Source organism: Microtus pennsylvanicus, chromosome 3 (genome assembly GCF_037038515.1).
Source record: "Microtus pennsylvanicus isolate mMicPen1 chromosome 3, mMicPen1.hap1, whole genome shotgun sequence".
Lineage (NCBI taxonomy): Eukaryota > Metazoa > Chordata > Mammalia > Rodentia > Cricetidae > Microtus > Microtus pennsylvanicus.
Genome location: NC_134581.1, coordinates 49,855,408 through 49,875,685, shown reverse-complemented (window position 1 = coordinate 49,875,685; position 20,278 = coordinate 49,855,408). Strand labels below are relative to the sequence as shown.

Genomic DNA, 20,278 nt, shown 5'->3' with positions numbered 1-20,278 from the left:
CTTTTAGTGATATCCTCAGTGACAGTGTGCCAATCAAAACACAGATGTCCTGGTTAAAGTGAACTACCCTTTTATTGCCCAGAATACCAGTTGCTTTCAGGGATGGAGGATATAGGCAACCCCCTGCCATGATGTTCTCTTTCTCTATAGCTAATGCAGGCACAATGCACTCCATCAGTTAGTATTTATTAAGCACTGATGTGGGAGTGATTTCTTATTAATAAAGAAACTGCCTAGACCCATTTGATAAGCCAACCCTTAGGTAGGCGGGGTAAACAGAACAGAAAGCTGGGAGAAAGAAGCTGAGTCAAGGAGTCGCCATGATTCTCCCACTCCAGACAGACGCAGGTTAAGATCATTCCTGGTAAGCCAGCTCGTGGGCTACACAGATTAATAGAAATGGGTTAGATCGATATGTAAGAGCTAGCCAATAAGAAACTGAAACTAATGGGTCAGGCAGTGTTTAAAAGAATACAGTTTCCGTGTAATTATTTCGGGTAAAGCTAGCCGTGGGGGCGGCCGGGTGCCGGGGACGCAGCCCAGCCCGCTGCTCCTATTTCAACAAAGCACCTACTATTGACATAAACTATTCTAAACACTGAGACATAAGATCCCATAAAATAAGCATTTCTTGGGAAATGGCAGTCAGTCAGGTAAATGAATAGATAATAATTATAGTTTAATGACAAATGATAAAAAAAAACATAGTAAAAGGAGAGAAAATGGCTGAGAAGAGGTAGAGTAATAATTTTAGGGAGGGTCTCTCTTACAAGATAATATTTGACAAGAACTTTTAAAATACAAAGAACCAAGACTGTGAAGACCTGGGAGAACAAGGTGCTGGAAGACTGTCAGTCCACAGGTGATAATCCAGTCAGTACAAAACAGAGCTGGGCTAAGAGTGCAGACTTGCCTGGCACACACAGGGCTCTGGGTTCCATGCCAGGACCTGTAGCAACATCAGCAGCTCTGAGAGGAATGAGCTGACCTGCTTAGCTAACAGAAAAACACCAAGTGTCACTGGAGTAGAGTGAGAATGTCAGAGAAAGGCAGGAAGTGGTGTTAGGCAGAGTCTAGAGCATAAAAACCTGGATTAAACTGAGGCAGAATTGCTGTGGATTCAAGGCCAGCCTGGACTACATAGTGAGTCCCAGGTCAAACCAGGCTATCATACTCTGTCATAAAGACTAAACAAAACAAACAAACCAAAAATTCAACAAATACCCATCATGATTTCACCTTATTGCAACTATACTAGAGATTAAAGAAAATAAAAAAAGAAGGTTACTTTGCCAGTGAGTATCAAGTCAGTTCAGTAGGTCTTGAATGATCTTTGCAGCAAATAACAGGGTGATGGGATACTGACAGGTAAAAGAATAAGGTTGGGCCCCTTCCAGATACAGAAAAACTAATTCAAAATGGATCACATTCCTAAATGTAAACACTAAAACATATGAGTTCACAGTTGTGACTTTTGGTTAGGTGACCACACAGAAGACAAAATTAAAAATAGATAAATTGAGGGCTGGAGAGATAGCTCAGTGGTTAAGAGCATTGCCTGCTCTTCCAAAGGTCCTGAGTTCAATTCCTGGCAACCACATGATGGCTCACAACCATCTGTAATGAAGTCTGGTGCCCTCTTCTGGCTTGCAGAATATTGTATACATGACAAATAAATAAATATAAAAAAATAGATAAATTGAGTCTCATCAAAATTATATATCCAATCACTCAGGAGGTAAATGTAAGGTAGATCTGTGAGAACAAGAGTCTACACGCATATGCACATAAATAAAGAAGTAACGAAGATCACATATTTCATGTTTTCATTGACATGAAGTGTCCAGGATAGCCGAATCTTTACAGACAAAGAGGCTGTTTCTTCCTTTGGTTCTTCCAAGATCATTTCTGCAGTTGATTCTAAAGGCTGCCTCTTTATTTGACTAATGCATGATAATAATGGACACTAGAGAGTGGAGGGCAGAAGAGGAGGTCTTCCCGTCTATCTCTGCTGTTAGGCACATCTGCCAGTAACTATTCCCTTCTAGACGGTCCTCTCATGCTTCAGCAAGTGGTGTGTCTGGGTTTTAACCACTGTGTCTTCAGAGTTAAGGGGAAATGGTTCCTGGCTGCTGACAGCTCTAAGATACTTCACTATCCCTTGGTTGTTTCCTTTACCTTCACCCACACCTTTCTAACTAAGCTCTTCTTAACACTTTGTTTGGTTATACTGGGGTGTATCCTGTACTTCAAGTCAAGGCCCTGGTGTACTTGGCAAGAGGCAGAAACTGGAATGTAGATTATTAAATACCAGTAGATTGTAGACTATTATTTTAAGATATGTTGTTACATTTGTTTATTCTGTGGAACATTTTGCTTAATGATTTAAAGATTATTGTATTCTTTTATGTTGCATTTGTTTAACTCTGTGAAACTGGTTACTTTTCCTGTCTAAAACACCTGATTGATCTAATAAGAACTGAACGGCCGATAGCTAAGCAGGAGAAAAGATAGGAGGGGCTGGCAGGCAGAGAGAATAAATAGAAGAAGAAAAAGAGCAAAGAGGAGGAAGGAATGAGAAAAGAAGGAAGAGGACATCAGAGGTCAGCCACCAACTACACAGCAAGTCATGCAGTAAGAAATAATGAAAGGTATACAGAAACAGAAAGGTAAAAGCCCAGAGGCAAAAGAGAGCTGCAGTAATTTAAGAAAAGCTAGTTAGAGACAAACCAAGCTAAGGCGGGCATTCATAAGAAAGAATAAGCATCTGTATGTATGTATTTGGGAGCTGTGTGGTGGGTCTCCCAAAGAGTAATAAAACAATCATCAACATTTTGGTGCCTGACATGAGTCTCTTGAATTTCCACAGATCCTGAAAAAGCTTAAAAAAAAAAAAAAGAACACGGCCCCTTTAAAAAAAAAAAGTTCTCCTTTGAGTTTGTTGTCTTTGAACTTCAAGTGTGTGAGTACCTAGCATGTTATGTGGAAGCCGAAACTGCCTTCCAGGGTGGTCCCTCTGGCCAGCCAGGCCCCTCAGATGAGGGTTGCTCCCAGGAAAGCACCTGCAGTTCAGCCTCCAGCAGCAGCTGCACCATCTCCAGTTGACTCACCTGCCAGGCAGCCATGCCTAACGGCCCAGATGGCAACCACTACAGCCCGTGTGGCTGTGGGTTCTGCAGTGGGGCCCACCCTAGGTCATGCCATCACTAGAGGCTTCAGTGGAGGTGGTAATGCTCAGCCTGCCTGACCTCACTTACCAGGAGCCCCAGGGAGCCCAGCTGCTAGACCAGGCATCTTATGGGCCTTGCTCTCGAGATCAGTTTCTGGAGTGTGCCCAGAACCAGAGCAACGTCAAACTCTGCAAGGGCTTCAACAAGGTGTTGCAGCAGTAAAGAATTACAAATGGTTTAATCTAATCAACAAGTTCAAACCAAAAAATTAAAATGGGCTCTACATAATTGATAGTGCAAGTTCAGACCCTGAGTAAACCTTTTATTTCTAATAGCTCCATTGCTTCAGAATAATCATGAAAGAATTCTAACTGTACAGATATTCACTGAGGCTTCTAGTGTTGGGGACTGGGCAAGTGATGGCCTCCTTGAACCAACTATATTGTTTTTTTTGTGAGCTAATGAAATTCTGCCACACAGAAACAACCTTTTTCATGCTAAATAGAAACAAAAACTATGTAAAAGCGCCTGCCTCAGTGCAAGCATTGGAAGTCTAAATTTCTGGGGATGTTGAATGCAGTTCTGGTCAAATGCACCTCCAACTGGACTGCGAGCTTTAGGCTTGGTTCTCAGGAACCTAGAAGCAAGTGGAGTCAGCCATTAGAGTGGCACAGAGCACTCAGCTGTAGCTTAGTAGTTTAAAGTTTGCTCACACGGTCAAAATAGACCATAGATAAAAGAGGTCCAGATGGAAAAAAATCTCTAAACAGGTTCCAGTGTGTTTTACAATGTGCATAGGATTAAGAAAGAAAGAATATGGATATAGACAATCATACAAAGAAAGAAATACTTTAAAACATAGTAACACAAAGTCTTTAAAGAGCCATGTAGATGGGAAATACACAGGGAGTCTGGATCTTACATATTGTTATATTTCTTTTGAATTTTTGATTGTTGATAAGTAAACAACAGCTGCTTAGAGATATGGGAATGAAAGAGGGACTGATGAAATAAACCGGCCTAGATATTTTAAAAATGTTTTAACTTTAAAATGGAAGTAAAAAAATGCATTTGTAAAATTGAACTTAAAAGATGCAGTGCTTTGGAGAAGCAGTCTTGTTTTTGTTTCCATGGGAAATGAAAGGCTGTGTTGTTCCACATTAATATGGATCAAGTTTGATCAAGGGAGACCTCCCGAAACTTGATAGGTGATATCTACCGTCAAAGGTTATAGCTGGTCTTCTCAGGACGTGACCATTATCTCAGTTTTCTCAGGGACCCCTAAAGATGCTTTGCCCACAGACAATAGGAAGCAGTCTGCAGAACATGACATCCACTTTCCCAAGAAGGGGTGTGAGAAGCTTTTGGTTATTTGGTGGGTTATGGATCTTTGTTATCATTTAGGGAAATATAGTATATTGATACAAATTTAAAGTTATTTTGTTATACTTTATATACATTTCTACTCTTGTTTAAGGTATTGTACCTATGCAGTTCATTTAAAAATGTAAGGTAAAGCTCTAGTTGTTGAAAGCTATTATTATAAACTATTTACAATAATCAAGAAACACAGGTTAATATTTAGTCATCTATAACAGTCAAATTTGTAGATATGTTAGGCATGTTTTCAAGATCAGAGATATTTTAGATAAATAAGTGGTCTTCAAACACTTCAAAGACCTATAGAATATGGCATTTAAAATGTTTTGCTAACCTAAGCCTTTTCATGATAATGAGCCACATCTGCTCCTGGCAGCACCAATTTACTTCAGAGATAATGGGCATCGAAGAAACTCCTTAAGGAGTTTGCTTTCATTGTGGTTAGTTTAGCCACTGGGCAAAAAGACTGTTGTTCGCCGGGTGGTGGTGGCGCACGCCTTTAATCCCAGCACTCGGGAGGCAGAGGCAGGCAGATCTCTGGGAGTTCGAGGCCAGCCTGGTCTACAAGAGCTAGTTCTAGGACGGACACCAAAGCTACAGAGAAACCCTGTCTCGAAAAATTAAAAAAAAAAAAGACTGTTGTTGCCTTTAGATTGCTAATAATGTGCTGTGCAGACAAGACATGCAGGCCCAAAGGAAAAATTCCTGTTTCACAAAAGAGTCTGCCAGATATTCTGCAGGACACAAAGGAAAGCAACTGATGAACTTTGCTAATACAAGGTAGGACAGTCCTTTAGTGTTTTTGCTTCACTGAAAAGTCTGCCAGATACTCTAGGCCAGTAGGCTGAAGATGTATGCTTCAATGTTGCAGAGGAACTTTGGGTGACGATACAAGCAGCAAGATGTCTCTTTTAGTAGGTCATCAAAGACCTCCTTCTGGGTCTTTGATTGAGTTAAAAACCAAATGAACTATTTTCAGTTATTTTTCCTTAGTTATGATAGAAAGTAAATTAAGTATAAAACTTGGCTTCACTAAGATGGGATGGATGGTGGAGTGTTTTCTCTGAATTTGCTACATACAAAAGGACTGAATATTGTAAATTAGTTCTTACTTGATAAATGTTTCTGTTGTATAGAGTTTTACTATGTTAAAAACCTATCATTTTATTTAGATAAAAAGAGAAAAATGTTGTAGAATATTATTTTAAGATGTGTTACATTTGTTTACATTGTGAAACATTTGTTGAATGATGCAAAGATGTGTTGTATTCTTTTATATTGCATTTGTTTAACTCTGTGAAGCTGTGATACTTTGCCTGTCTAAAACACTTGATTGGTCTAATAAAATGCCAATAGCTAAGCAGATAAAGGATAGGAGAGGCTGGCAGGTAGAGAGAATAAAAGGAAGGGGGAAAAGAACAAAGGGGAAGAAGGAACAAGAAAAGAAAGAGGGGGACATCAGGGGCTAGCCACCCAGCTATACAGCAAGCCATGGAGTAAGAAATAAGGAAAGATACACAGAAACAGAGAAAGGTAAAAGCCCAGAGGCAAAAGATAAACAGGATAATTTAAGAATAGCCTTTTAGAAACAAGCCAAACTAAGAACAGGCATTCATAAGAAAAAGATAAGTCTTTGTGTGCATTTATTTGGGGGCTGGGTGGAGGTGCCACAAAGAATAAAGAGTAATAATAATAAAAAAAAACCAACACACCAGCAGACTGGATATACAGAAAGGTGCAAAATTCTTCCACACATTAGAGTGATGAGGATATGGGAGTGGTTTTTGAAATAAATGTCAGGGTGATCTCTCTCTTTCCTTAATGCTATGCTCTTGACCAAGGAGAAGGCTGGCCTTTCCAGAATCATGGGGTACAACCTCTAAGCTCTTGAGGTTCCTCTAGTTAACAAGACCAATAGTGCTATTCATGGCAGAGCCTTCATGCCACATCTGCAGCTTACACTAGAGCACAGTGACTCATTAAGGCCCCCATGAACAATGTGGCATCAAGTCTAGTTGGTGACTGAGATCAACCACATTGGCAATCCATAATGAATCTGAACTCTGAAGGCTGAGTTCTAAAATTGGGATACTGTATGGATAGTGCCATATAACAATTATAGGAGGGTAGCATGCCTAGAAGACAGGAGCTTCCCAGGTAAAAACTTCCTAAATTTTGTCCTATGCATCTTCCTTGGTTAGTACAAACCTGTATCTGATTTCTCTTGTGTGCACCAATATAGTAATAAGCTGAATTATTTGTATACAATGGTACACCCATTGTGTTAGTTAGAGTTTCTACTGCTGTGAAGAGACACCATGACCACAGCAACTCTTATAAAAGAAAACATTTAATTGGGGCATTTAATTACAGTTTCAGAGGTTCAGTCCATTATCATCAGGATGGGGAGCAAGCGGCATGGAGGTAGACATGGTGCTGGAGGAGTAGCTGGGAGTCCTACATCTCGCAGACAACAGGAAGTCTATTGTGACACTGAGCAGAGCTTAAGCGAAACACCTCAAAGATTGCCTCCATTTGTGACATACACCCTCCAACAAGGCCATATCTACTCCAGCAAAGCTATACTTCCCACTAGTGCCACTTCCCTTGGGGATCATTTTCTTACAAACTACCACAAGGGTTCTAGCAAATTATTAAATCTTAGGATATTTGGGAAAACCCTCTAAACTTGCAATTGATGTGAAAGTGATGGATTCTTCACTTAACTCTGCAGTTAGGGTCAGAAGTCTTGAGCAGGTTGGGGAGTCTGGATAACTATCTGTTCCCTCACAGTTTTGCTAATTCCAGGTCAAAGAGCAAGCATATTCATATTAAAAATATAAATTTAGATGAACTTTCCTGCATTTGTGTTTATGTGACTGTTATTTTTATGTGTATGAGTGTTTTGCCTGCATGTACATCTATGTACCAGTGGCATGCCTGGCAGCTACATGTGTCAAAAAAAAAGCATTAAATTCGCTGGAACTTAAATTACAATTGTGACCTGTCTGCAAGAGTAACAGTGCTCTTAACCACTAAGACATCTCTCAAGACCCCTATATTTATATAACTGAAAATCTACTTACCTGAGGGTCCACTAACCAACCATGATACAAAGGAATATCTAGAAGATCGAAGACTATGCACTCTGGTGTGTACTCGAACACTCGTACACCAGTAAATCTGACATTCACATCCAGGCCTGTCTGCAGTTTGTGCAAGATTGCCATAGCATCACTCATATTCTGAAAATACAAAGGGGAGAAGTAGAATTCAGAAGAATAAGAATTACAAAAAAAAATGTATGTAATGACAGGTGACAGGAGCTTATAGTTGTCCTCGCAGGGTTCTCACTGAGATTTCCAGGCCAACCTAGGTATCACACCAAGATCTTGTTTCTTTTCTTATCTTTTTTTCTTTTCTCCTCCCTCCACCACCTCCTCTCTCTCTCTCTCTCTCTCTCTCTCTCTCTCTCTCTCTCTCTCTCTCTCTCTCTCTCTCTCTCTCTCTCTCTCTCCTTTTTTGAGACAGAGTTTCTTTGTGTAGCCCTGGCTGTTCTAGAACTCACTCTGTAGACCATGCTGGCCTTGATTCACCTGTCTCTGCTTCCTGAGTGCTGTAATTAAAAGTATATGTCACCACAGCCCAGCCTAAGACCCTCTTTCTATTTATTTATGTATGTTTTCAGGTATAAGTGCTCTGTCTGTATGCATGCCAGAGAGAGCTTCAATCCTGTGTGGTTACTGGGAATTGAACTCAGGACCACTGGAAGAGCAGCCAGTGCTCTTAACCAGTGAGCCATCTCTCCAGCCCCAAGACCCTGTTTCTAAAAAAGAAAGAAAGAAAGAAAGGAAGGAAGGAAGGAAGGAAGAAAAAAAGAAAAGAAAAATTAAAATTTCCATTTTACCATGTTATTTCCGTCTTCAACACTTTCACTTTCATTTTCTGATTTTATCTCTTTTTTTTCTTATAGTTCTGCAGCACTAGGGATTAAACCCAGGGCTTTGTGCATGCCAGACAAGCCACATCTTCAACCCCTTAACAGACTTTTATTAAGTACATACTATGTACCAGGCACTAATCTGAGTTGCAGCATTATAATAGGGAATGTTTGACAGACTTCTCTCTCTCTCTCTCTCTTTCTCTCTCTCTCTCTCTCTCTCTCTCTCTCATCTTTCAAGACAAGGTTTCTCTGTAGCTTTGGAGCCTGTCCTAGAACTAGCTTGAACTCACAGAGATCTGGCTGTCTCTGCCTCCCAAGTGCTGGGATTAATGGTGTGCACCACCATTGTGCAACTTTGACAAACTTTTTAATAAAGCAGAATTTCTGAAGGACTGTCCTGCTTTATCTGGACAAGGTTTGACAGTCAATCTCTGTTGTGACCTGCTTGTCCAATTAAGACAACATACTGCCAGCAGTCAATGCAAGGGCACTTTCTTGCCCAGTGGCTTACTTTTACCACAAAGAAAACTCCACCGAGTTTCTTTGATGCCCATATATTCTCTGAATTAGATTGGTACTGCCAGGACCAGACATGTCTCATTGTCATAAGAAAAAAAACCTATGTTATTAAAACATCTTTTTTATTGATATTTATTGAGCTCTACATTTTTCTCTGTTCTCCTCCCTGCCTTTCCCCTCCCCCTTTCAATCCTCCCTCAAGGTCCCCATGCTCCCAATTTACTCAGGAGATCTTGTCTTTTTCTACTTTCTACTTCCCATGTAGATTATATCTATGTAAGTCTCTCTTAGTGTCTGCATTGTTGTCTAAGTTCTCTGGGATTGTGGTTTGTAGGCTGGCTTTCTTTGCTTTATGTTTAAAAAACACCTATGCTTGACTATGACCTTCTGGCTTTCATTGTCTCCACTGAGAAGTTAGGTGTAATTCTGATAGGTCTACCTTTATATGTTACTTGGCCTTTTCCTTTGCAGCTCTTTATATTCTTTCTTTACTCTGTATGTTTAGTGTTTTGATTATTATGTGGCAAGAGGACTTTTTTTTGATCCAGTCTATTTGGTGTTCTATAATCTTCTTGTATCTTCATAGGCATATCTTTCTCTAGGTAGGGAGTTTTCGTCTATGATTTTGTTAAATAAATTTTCTGTGCCTTTGAGTTGAACTTCTTCTCCTTCTTCTATACCTATTATTCTAAGATTTGGCCTTTTTATGGTATCCCATATTTCATAGATATTTTGGGTTAAGCTTTTGTTAGATTTAATGTTTTCTTTAACTGATGAGTCTATTTCCTCTATTGTATCTTCAGCACTTGAGATTCTCTCTTCCATTTCTTGTATTCTGTTGTTCATGCTTACATTTGTGTTTCCTGATCTTTTTCTCATGATTTCTGTTTCTATAATTCCTTCGGCTTGTGTTTTCTTTATTTTTTCTATCTCAGTTTTCAAGTCCTGAATAGTTTCTTTTATATGTTTGAGTTCTTTTTCTTGGTTTTCTTTAAGTAATTTGCTGATATCTTCCAATTTTTTGTTTTTTCCTCCATTTCTTTAAGGTAATTCCTCATTTCATCTTTAAGAATTTCAAACATTCTCTTGAGGTTATTTTTTAGATCATTTTCTTCTGGTTCATCCATATTTGGTTGTTCAGGTCTTGCTTTTGTAGGGTCTTTAGGTTTTACTGTATTGTGTTGCTCTTTGTGGTGTAGCATGTGATCTTACCTTTTCTACTCATCTTTTCCTCTAATAGGTGTGGCTGGGGCTGTCTGAGATTCTGTTGAATAATCTTCTAGGTGCCAGTGAATCCAAAGCTCAGATGGTTGTTCCTCGTGGTACAGTCAGTGTCACAGTTCTATTTACCCTGTTGGTTATTCCTGTTCCTGGAGGAAGCTCAGTGCTCCTGTGCTTTGGTCTGCTCCCTTGGAGTTTGCTGTCTCAGGCCTACTTTGGTCTAGGCTGCTGGCTTTGATCTGTTTCTGTAAATCCTGGTCTGGATCTCCTCCTGCAGAAGTCCCTGGCTTGGAGTGGACCTGTTGTGGTGAAGATTGCTGACTCTGGATCTGGTTGTTGGCTCAGTCCTGATCTGCCCATGTCCCAGGACTGGGTTTGCTCCTGGCTTCTGCTCCTGGTGGAGCTTGTTCTCTCTGTGTCTTAGATAACTGCTTCAGTCCCACTCTGGTTCCAGTGGAGATTGCAGACTCTGAGTCAGATCCATTGACTCAATCCTGGTCTGCCGGTGTCCCAGGACTAAGTTGGCTCCCAGGGCTGGATTTGCTGCTGGCTTCTGCTCCCAGTGGAGCTTGTTTCCTCCGGCCCTCTCTGTCCTAGGAGTCTCTATTAAAACATCTTAGGTAGCATGTTCAGTGGATCTCTGAAGTGTTTGAAGATGACCTGTATATCTAAAATATATGTTTGAACTTGAAAACATATCTAATATGACTACAAGTTCAATTGTAATAGGTGACTAATTGCTAACCTGCATTTCTTCATTATCCTAAATAGTTGGCAATAAAAACTTTCAAGGGCTAGCAATTTACATTACATTGTTAAATGACTTGCACAGGTATCATACCTTGAACAAGATTAGAAATGTATGTGCAGTACGTTTTATCAAAATTGATCTCAAATTTGTATTAATATACAAAATTATATACAATATACAAAAATATAATCCAATGTAAAATATTTAAAACTAATAGTTGCTTTTTAAAAAAGTAGATTCAGTAATCTACCTTTTTATCATATCTATTTCCTCCCTTTTTTCTTTTCAGAGTAGATTCAATAATCTACCCCTTTATTCTGTCTTTATCCCACTTTTTTCTTTTGAAAACAAGAACTCAGAAGCTATTCTCCTTTGTTCAACTTTCCTTCTGACCATAACCAGTAACAACTTGTAACCAACCCCATAAACAATGATAAATATCCATGACCCTACTGCATTAAAATTCCTGTAGGGGAGTGTTTAGGGGGTAATATGACCAGAATTCAGTTATATTTGGATCCACCCAATCCACATATAGTCATAATAATTAACAGAATCTCTTCTTTATATTTTTCTAGGAGCAATCTGAAATCCCCAAGAAAGCAAAATTTTCTTTACTTCTTCAAACATTCTTTCTAAAGGATCTATGTTTGAGTCAGCTAATAAGATATTGTTCATCTAATGGTAAACTATGACATTTTTTTTTGAAATTTATACCCTGGCAATGCTGAAGCATGCATGAGCAGCCCGTATATGGCAGTCCTGTTGAACTTGTCCATATTGGGATTCATGTTCTAAGTTGATGAGGACAACTGACAAGGTCTCTTCCTCAATGGTAAACTTAAAATTGAGGAAATTGCTTATGTAGCATTTCCAATGGCTGACTTAAAAAATATTGCAACAGGGTGAGGCTATTTAATATTCCCTGTGGGAGAAGCTTCTATTGATACTTCTTAGCAGGCTGAGAATTATAATAAGTAGGCACCGTAAAGGCAAAATTTTCTCTCTCTTTTTCTTGTAAAGGTATAGTGAAGAAACAATATTTTAAATCAACAACTATAAGAAGCCTTTAGAAAGTCAGCAGCTGTTGTGCCCTGTTCTTGTTGTACCTAAATGGTTGGTGACTCTTCTCTAAAATATCTTGTAATATATTTCACAGAAATATACCTTAATTTATGGTTTGTTTCTAATACTGGGGGAATGTTAATCTGAGTATTCCATTGCTGTAACCAATCATGTCCCTACAAATTCATTGTTATGTTCACAACATATGGCTTTAATTTTCCTCTCTGAAAATTCCTTCCTTCCTTATGAAGTTCTTTAACTGCTCTGGGAGTGAGTTTCCTCTATGATGGCAAAAAATAACTGAACTGGACTTGGCATAGGGGTCTGCAAGAGAGCCCTCAAGGTGTTTCTTGATGGCAAAAGGTTACCTTCAATATCTTTTGTTGATCTACATTCATTAGACCTTTGCTACATTCATTAGGCCTTTGCTACACCTTCTGCATAATCCAGAAGGAAGGGGCATTCTGTTTGGCTTATACTTATAAAAACATTGTTCCTAGGAATGTCCTGTTTACAATCCCTTTTAAGGTGACCTTCTTTGCTACAATTATAAAACTTGACATTTTGATTTTTCCTCTAACCTCTGGAAATCTTCTCTTCTATTCATGATCATGGTCATGAGATTCTATATTATTGTATCTTGGATTCATTCAAGGCAAGGTACTGATCATGCCTTTATTGGCCTAATTATTCTTTTGCATTGAGAATTAGCATTTTCAAAAGCCACAGATTCAATTATTATTTGTTTAGCTTCTGAATTTGGTATCATTCTATTTTCTGCTGATACTAGTCTTTGTAAAAAAAATTCATAATGATTTCTTTTGGGACCTGTATGATTTTAGTAAATATTTCAATCTTCTTTCCTACTTCTTCAATTCTGCCCTAAGCATTCAAAGCTGCTGTGTGGCATGTGCCATGCAGGATGTGGCCAACATTCTATAGCACCATAATCTCCTTCTCCAAGAAGTTGATCTTGAGAGGTTTCCGTATCTCTAGATTTACTCTGTTGTTCAATAGTCTTAGCCTCTTGTTTGAACCAGGTACTCCACTGTAATTATGGACTAGGCTCTAAAACTGCTTTAACCAAGTCTATCCGGGCTTTAGGGATAACTCTATTACAGAATGACCACAAGTTTGCTTCGCAAAAGGTGAATGTATGCCATTTGAGACTATTGGTTCCTTGAATCTCCTTAAATCTAACATTGACACAGGAGTCCATTCAGCTTTTACAGAGCCTCTATCATTTGTCAATTCATGTAAGGTTACTGGATATATTAAGGTTGTTTGAAAACTTTAGACTGTTCCTCTCTAACTTCATAATGCAATGCTGAAATTGGTTCTCTATTAAATTTCTTTGTCTGGATCTGAATATCTCCATGATCTGTTTTATTAAGTTTTTTTTTTAAAAAAAACTTGTATTTTAGCACTCATATTAACTAAACTTTTTAGTGAAAAACAAAAATGATAAAAATTGACATTACATAAGTCCCACCTAAATTAGTTAACATCTCATTTAACTGTTCTATTTTCAAACTGTCCTGCATATTATCATACAGAGGCCTAAATTTCTCCATATTAATAGTGTTTTTCCCATTTTTTAATGTGGTTAAAAGCTCTGTCTTTTACCTAATTCCTCCTTTAAGAAATCCCAATTGTCTTTCCAAATCTGCCAACAATGTCAGTGAACTGTGAGGAGTACATATTTGAGGCGAGCACACAGCTGGTGAACAACCTGACTGAAGACAGCTGTGGCTGCTAGTGTGAAGCCTTGAGCGAGTGGCAGCCCAAGGACAGGGCTTGTAGGGAAAGCCTGCAACGCAACCCACGGTGAGAGAGAGAGAGAGAGAGAGAGAGAGAGAGAGAGAGAGAGAGAGAGAGCGAGAGAGAGCTGTCTTAAAATGCAGAGGACTGTGAGAGAGAGAGAGAGAGAGAGAGAGAGAGAGAGAGAGAGAGAGAGAGAGAGAGAGAGAGAGAGAGAGAGAGAGAGCTGTCTTAAAATGCAGAGGACTGTGTGGACAAAGCAGGTGTGGTGGCACTGTGGGGGGAGGGGTTGGGTTGGGAGGCTCTCTGAAGGTAGACCCAGCCAGTCCAGGCCAGGTAAGTCCTGTGGTGCTTGGAGCCCAGCTGCTTCTAGAGTTTGGGTGGGCGCTGGAGACTGTTTCAGAGAGGCTACAACAGGAAAATCTCAAACTTACTTGCTCAGAGGTTTGCAGAAAAAAGAAAAGAAAGCTTAGGCAGCCAGGCAGGAGCCCTGTGTGCAGCTCCAGGTGGAGCCCCACATGTAGCTCTGGCCTGTGCCACAGGCAACACCTTTGTCGTCTATTCTTACCCAAAATGTTGGGCACCAGATACAGCACAAATAATAAAAACCCTGAGACAGATACTGGGGTTCAAGCTGAAGATCAGAAAAGCAAAGTGGCCAGCCACTAGTTCTTACCTCCACCTTAGACCAAAATAGATGATCCTGCTTCCATGAATCCTCAGACTGGGACCGAGATTCTAAACTCCTGTCTCCTCCCACTTTATATTCCTCTCTAGTGCTGGGATTTAAGGCATTCACCACCGCCTGGCCTCTGTGGCTAACCAGTGTGGCTGCTGGGATTAAAGGTGTGTGCCACCACTGTCTGGCCTGTATGGCTGACCAGTGTGGTTAGCTTTGCACTCTGATCTTCAGGCAAATTTTATTTATTTAAAACACAAATAAAATATCACTATAACTTTAACATACAAACTGGGACACATGCACATGTATGAATTATTAATTAATTAATTAAAATAAATTTAAAAGCTTGTCAGGCTGAAGGTGCAGGTTAGTGATAGAGCCCTGACCTAGCTGTGTAAGCCCTCATTTAATGCCCTACAACCACAAAAATAAATAAGTGAAATGAAAAATGCAAATCCATTGCCTTTGTCTGTTTGGCAAGGCTAGGAGTGGCTTTTGGCAGAGGTTTCACATGAATATTGCAGCTCTGTGTTGGTCTTTCCAAATGTAGGTCTGACCATGTCAGCTCATATAAAGTCTCATTAAGAACAGGTGCCTCAATCCCAGAGAACCTAGACAACAATGAGGACCCTAAGAGAGACATACATGGATCTAATCTACATAGGAAGTAGAAAAAGACAAGATCTCCTGAGTAAATTGGGGGCATGGGGACAATGGGAGAGGGAAGAAGAGGAGGAGAGAAGCAGGGAGGGGAGCAGAGAAAATGGAGAGCTCAATAAAAATCTATCTATCTATCTATCTATCTATCTATCTATCTATCTATCTATCTATCTATCTAATCAGGTGCCTGATATCTGTGGGTTTTAAACAGGTGCTCAGCCTCAGCATGGTGCTTCCTACACACTATTCTTAAAGGGAATATTCATACAGAATAGTTCCACAATACTTTTTTACTTATTTTAAGTACAGGGTAGTCTGAAAAATGTTTACTGTGGTTGGGGGAGGAGTTTGTGGGTGCCACGACATGCATGTGGGGGCCATAGGACAATCTGAGTGAATCTGTTGTTTCCTTTCCCAAGTGGGCTCCAGGAATTGAATTCCTTTGTGCATTGAATCATCTCAGTGGGATCAGGTATGTTTGCCTTAAGTCCTTATATAGCCTTTGTCTCAAAGTAAAACAGAGCTTTTTTCCCACTGTTCAGGAGTCCAGACTGCATGGCAGTTTGAAGGAACAAAACGCTGCTGACATTTGCAAACACTTGTCAGGTGGATCCTTAGGGCTCGTCAACAGAAGTAAAATGACACCAGGGTGACCAACACTATTCCGGATTTGAGTTTTGATGTTACCTAAAGATGCCTCATTGGGTTCAGTAAGAAATTATATAAACTTTATAAGATATATATATATATAGCAAACCTTACCATGTCATACTTATAAATATTATTTACTGTTTTTTAAGAATATTTATTTATTTATTATGTATACAATATTCTGTTTGTGTATATGCCTGCAGGTCAGAAGAGGGCACCAGACCTCATTACAGATGGTTGTGAGCCACCATGTGGTTGCTGGGAATTGAACTCAGGACCTTTAGAAGAGCAGGCAATGCTCTTAACTGCTGAACCATCTCTCCAGCCCTACTTACTGGTTTTATGTGGACTTATGAGACATGAAATTAGAAAAAGGACTCTGAAGGGGAAAATGAAATCTAAAGGTGAGAGGAAAAGAAAGAAAAAACCTGGCAGTAATGAAATTTATGTTAAGTGAGAGTAGGAAAGGATATGGGGAGAAGGGGACCAGAAAACAGGAAGAGCAGGATAGGAATAACATAAGAGCAAAGCATGCATGAAAATGCTACACTAAAACACACAATTTGTATGCTAGCTTAAAAACCAATAAAAATACCATTTATTAATTTTATATACTAGCAGCTGATGTTAAGATTTAATTGAGAAAGAGGTTTCTAATGCTAAAAACTATGAAAATCACTGCTGTATATTGCAGGTTCTCCTAGCAATTTTTGGGAGAGTTACTGAGTAGTAAATCTAGGTCCTTCTGAGCTATGCTTCAGTCTTCTCTAATAAAAATGTAAATCAGCATACAAAATTGACTTCAGTTATAGATTGCCCATAATGCAAGATGTTGGTTTTTCAATTGTATTTAGGATATGATCATATGAACATTCAAATTCAAGAAACTTTGTAAATTAATCCCAGCACTCGGAGGCAGAGGATGATAGATCTTTGTCAATTCAAGGCTAACTTGGTCTACATTGTGAGCTCCAGGCAAGCCAAGTCTACACAGTGAGACCCTATCTCAATCAATCAATGAATCAATGAATAAATGAATGAAAGAGATAAACTCTGAAAAACAGAAATGAATTTTGTTTCCTGTTGTGAATTTGCTCCTGACAGTTATTTCATTTTCTGAGTGAGGGGCTCACTGTGCAGCCCTGGTTGGCATGGAAGCTATGCAGATCAGGCTTCACCATGCCCAGCTGATCACGTATTTTAAAAGCTGCTTGGATAGTGAGAATGCATCCCCAGTGATTTTCATTTCCTCCCCAGGTGATCGCTCCTTTCACAAAAAGAAGCTAATTTCTTTTTCTTCCTTCTACTGACAAACACAAAGAACACTGAAGAAAATGAGGCTTGCTTGTTTACTCCCAGCTTTGGTAATTTTCAATCTACTGTGCCTTCATTACAGAACAGGATCTCTAAAGAACAAACCACAAAATGTGGATGTGTTGAAATTACACAATTGCAGATGGTGTCTGGACATCTCAGTCAGCATTTACTCAACTTTATCCTAAACATGACTTGAGGACTGGTTGAGTATTTACCTAGCATGTACAAGGTAATGAATTTAATTCTCAGCACTAGAAAAAAATGATAATAACTTAAATGAAACAAAAGATAAATCAATAAAAAATTCACTTGAGTCAATTTTTTAAAGAAAAATGCCAACTTATCCTGTACAGATTTATAAGATGATATCAATACATCATTAGCACATACTTAGAAAACAGAAATTCAAAAATTACAACGAACCAAATATGGTTCTGAGCTAGGATATACATTACATTTTTAAAAATATTAAAAATATACATTAAAAAAAGAAGGAATAAGGGCTGGAGAGATGGCTCAGAGGTTAAGAGCACTGGCTGCTCTTCCAGAAGTCCTGAGTTCAATTCCCAGCAACCACATGGTGGCTCACAACCATCTATACTGAGATCTGGCGCCCTCCTCTGGTGTGCGGGCATACATCGAGGAAGAATGTTGTATACATAAAAAAATAAATAAATCTTTTTTTTTGGTTTTTTTTTCGAGACAGGGTTTCTCTGTGGTTTTGGAGCCTGTCCTGGAACTAGCTCTTGTAGACCAGGCTGGTCTCGAACTCACAGAGATCCACCTGCCTCTGCCTCCCAAGTGCTGGGATTAAAGGTGTGCGCCACCACCGCCCGGCAATAAATAAATCTTAAAAAAAAAAGAAGGAATAAGCAATAGACTTGAACTTATGTGACTGAAAAGCCTAAAACATTTACTCTCCAGTCCTGTATAGAAAAAGTTTCAACTGGGCAGGCATGGTGGTGCACACCTTTTATCCCAACATTCAGGAGACAGGGGCTGTTATACAAAGACACCCTGTCTCGAAAAAAAACAAAACAAAACAAAACAAAAAACAAAAAAGAAAGAAAAAAGTTTCAAACTACAGACAATGATCAATGTGGTTTTTAAAAAAATTATATAAAATATGCTTATATTTTATATATTATATTTTATAAATAATTTTGTGTTATAAATAACACAAAACTTAATATAAAATCATGTTTATTACCTGTTCATAATTTACACGTTGAATTTCTGAAATTTCTTTTGGCTTTGCCTCAAGCATGTAATCGCCTGTAAAAGAAATTATAAATTACCTTTTAAAAATATTCTTGCTGCTTATAAAATATTTTACCTATAAATTTTTAAACACTTAAATTAAAATATTTAAATTTTTAAACAGGTTGCTTATAAAGTCAACCCCTTAGTTCTACCCAAAGAAATTCAAAGTTAACTATTCATCTCACACAGTTTTTAATGTATACATATAACGCTCATGAACTTTGCCTTTCCTTTCTACCTTTCTTCCTTTTTGTGGTACAATAAATTGAACCCAGGGCCCTATTCATGCCACGCAAGCATTTTACTCATTGAATTTTAACTTTAGCCCTTTTTTCACTAAAAATATTATATATACACATATATGTTTAATATATTATATATTATTTTATGCTATATTATATTAATTATATATGGGTGCTTTTCCTGCATGCATATCTGTGTATAACAAGTGTGTGTGGAGCCAAGAAGGTATCGGCATCCCTGAACTGTGGTTACAGAGGGTTGGTTGTGAGCTGCTATGTGGATGCTAGGAGTCAGAGCCAAGTACTCTGCAAGGGCAGAAAGTGCTCTTAATCACTGAGTCATCTCTCTCGTACCCCTTCTTTTAGTCCTTGAGACAAAGTCTCAATAAGTTGCCCAGATTGGCTTGATATTGCTCTGTAGCCCACGTTGGCCTTGATTCTCCTGCCTCAGCCTCTTGAATAACTAGATTTACAGGCCTATGCCATCCGGCCTAACTTGAATCTTCTTTCTTATTTTCCATTTTAACAGCATATTTGAGCATCTTTCTATGACCTAAAGAGTGTACCTATTTCAACTGCTATAAATAATTTAAGTACTTCTCCAACGATATCACAAACGACAGATGCTACCAATCTGCCACTGAGGCACCCTAATCACTACTATCATTTTTAATGCATGTCTCGCCTTTCAGTATATGTGGCACCTTAAAAAACATGGAGCACAATTTTAGTATGTATTTGTCTCTTTCTCTCTGTACACAGACACAGACACACACACACACACACACACACACACACACAGTTTTCTTATAATTTTATTTATGTGTATGGGTGTTTTGTCTGCATGTATGTCTATGTATCATGTGCGTACCTCAGAGACCAGAAGAGGATTTCAAATGACCTGGGACTGGAACTACAGACAATTGTGAGCTGTCTCCAGGTGGGTACAATTGAATTGGGTCCACTGGAAACACAGCTATTGCTCTTGGCTTTAGTTTTTTTAGACAGGGTCTCATTATGTAACCTCGAGTGGCCAGGAACTTACAGAGATCCACCTGCTTCTGCTTCCCAAGAGCTAGAAATAAAGACATGCATTTTTATACAAACATTGTGGAGTTCATGTGTATTGAACCTAGGGCCTTGAACATGCGCTAAGCATGTGCTCTACCACTGAACTCCAGCCCCAGTCTATGTATTGAGTGTGAAATTATTAATTGAATATGCTTTCTTTAAATTATTAGTATATTTATCATCATTTTATTGAGTTGTAAAAGCTCTTTTACATTTTTACCACATTTCTTATTATTGTGTATGTGTGTGTGTGCACGCGCGCATGTGTGTGCGTGTATGTGTGTGTAAGTCAGACAACAAAGTGAGGGATTCAGATCTCTCCTCAAACCAAGGAGGTCTTGGGGACTGAACTTAGTTGTTCAGTCTTGATGGCAGGTGCTTCTAGCCATCTCACTGACCCTAAGAGCTCTTTCAGAATGAGAGGAATTGGCATAATCCCTGTGATATATTTAGTAAAGATTTTTTTCTTATAGGGTTTTTTTTTTACACTTTATGACAGTTTGGTATTGATTGTTTGTTCTATTTTTTTCTGAATGGAAATAGCTATGTAGATTCTGAATTGGATGCTATGTTCAGAAATAT

General features: G+C 38.8%; 1 protein-coding gene and 1 pseudogene across 2 annotated transcripts in view; one reads left to right on the top strand and one right to left on the bottom strand.

Moving 5' to 3' along the window:
- The window catches only part of Mindy2 (MINDY lysine 48 deubiquitinase 2), a 67,751-nt gene that overhangs the window by 28,933 nt on the left and 18,540 nt on the right, over positions 1–20,278 (bottom strand). For both annotated transcript variants that reach the window (XM_075965326.1, XM_075965325.1), the window contains exons 3-4: positions 18,331–18,395; positions 7,637–7,795 (exon numbers count right to left, since the gene is read on the bottom strand). In XM_075965326.1, coding sequence (XP_075821441.1) covers positions 7,637–7,795; positions 18,331–18,395 — 224 coding nt within the window. The remainder of the gene's footprint in view (positions 1–7,636; positions 7,796–18,330; positions 18,396–20,278) is intronic.
- LOC142846670 (coiled-coil-helix-coiled-coil-helix domain-containing protein 2 pseudogene) lies at positions 2,981–3,416 on the top strand (annotated as a pseudogene).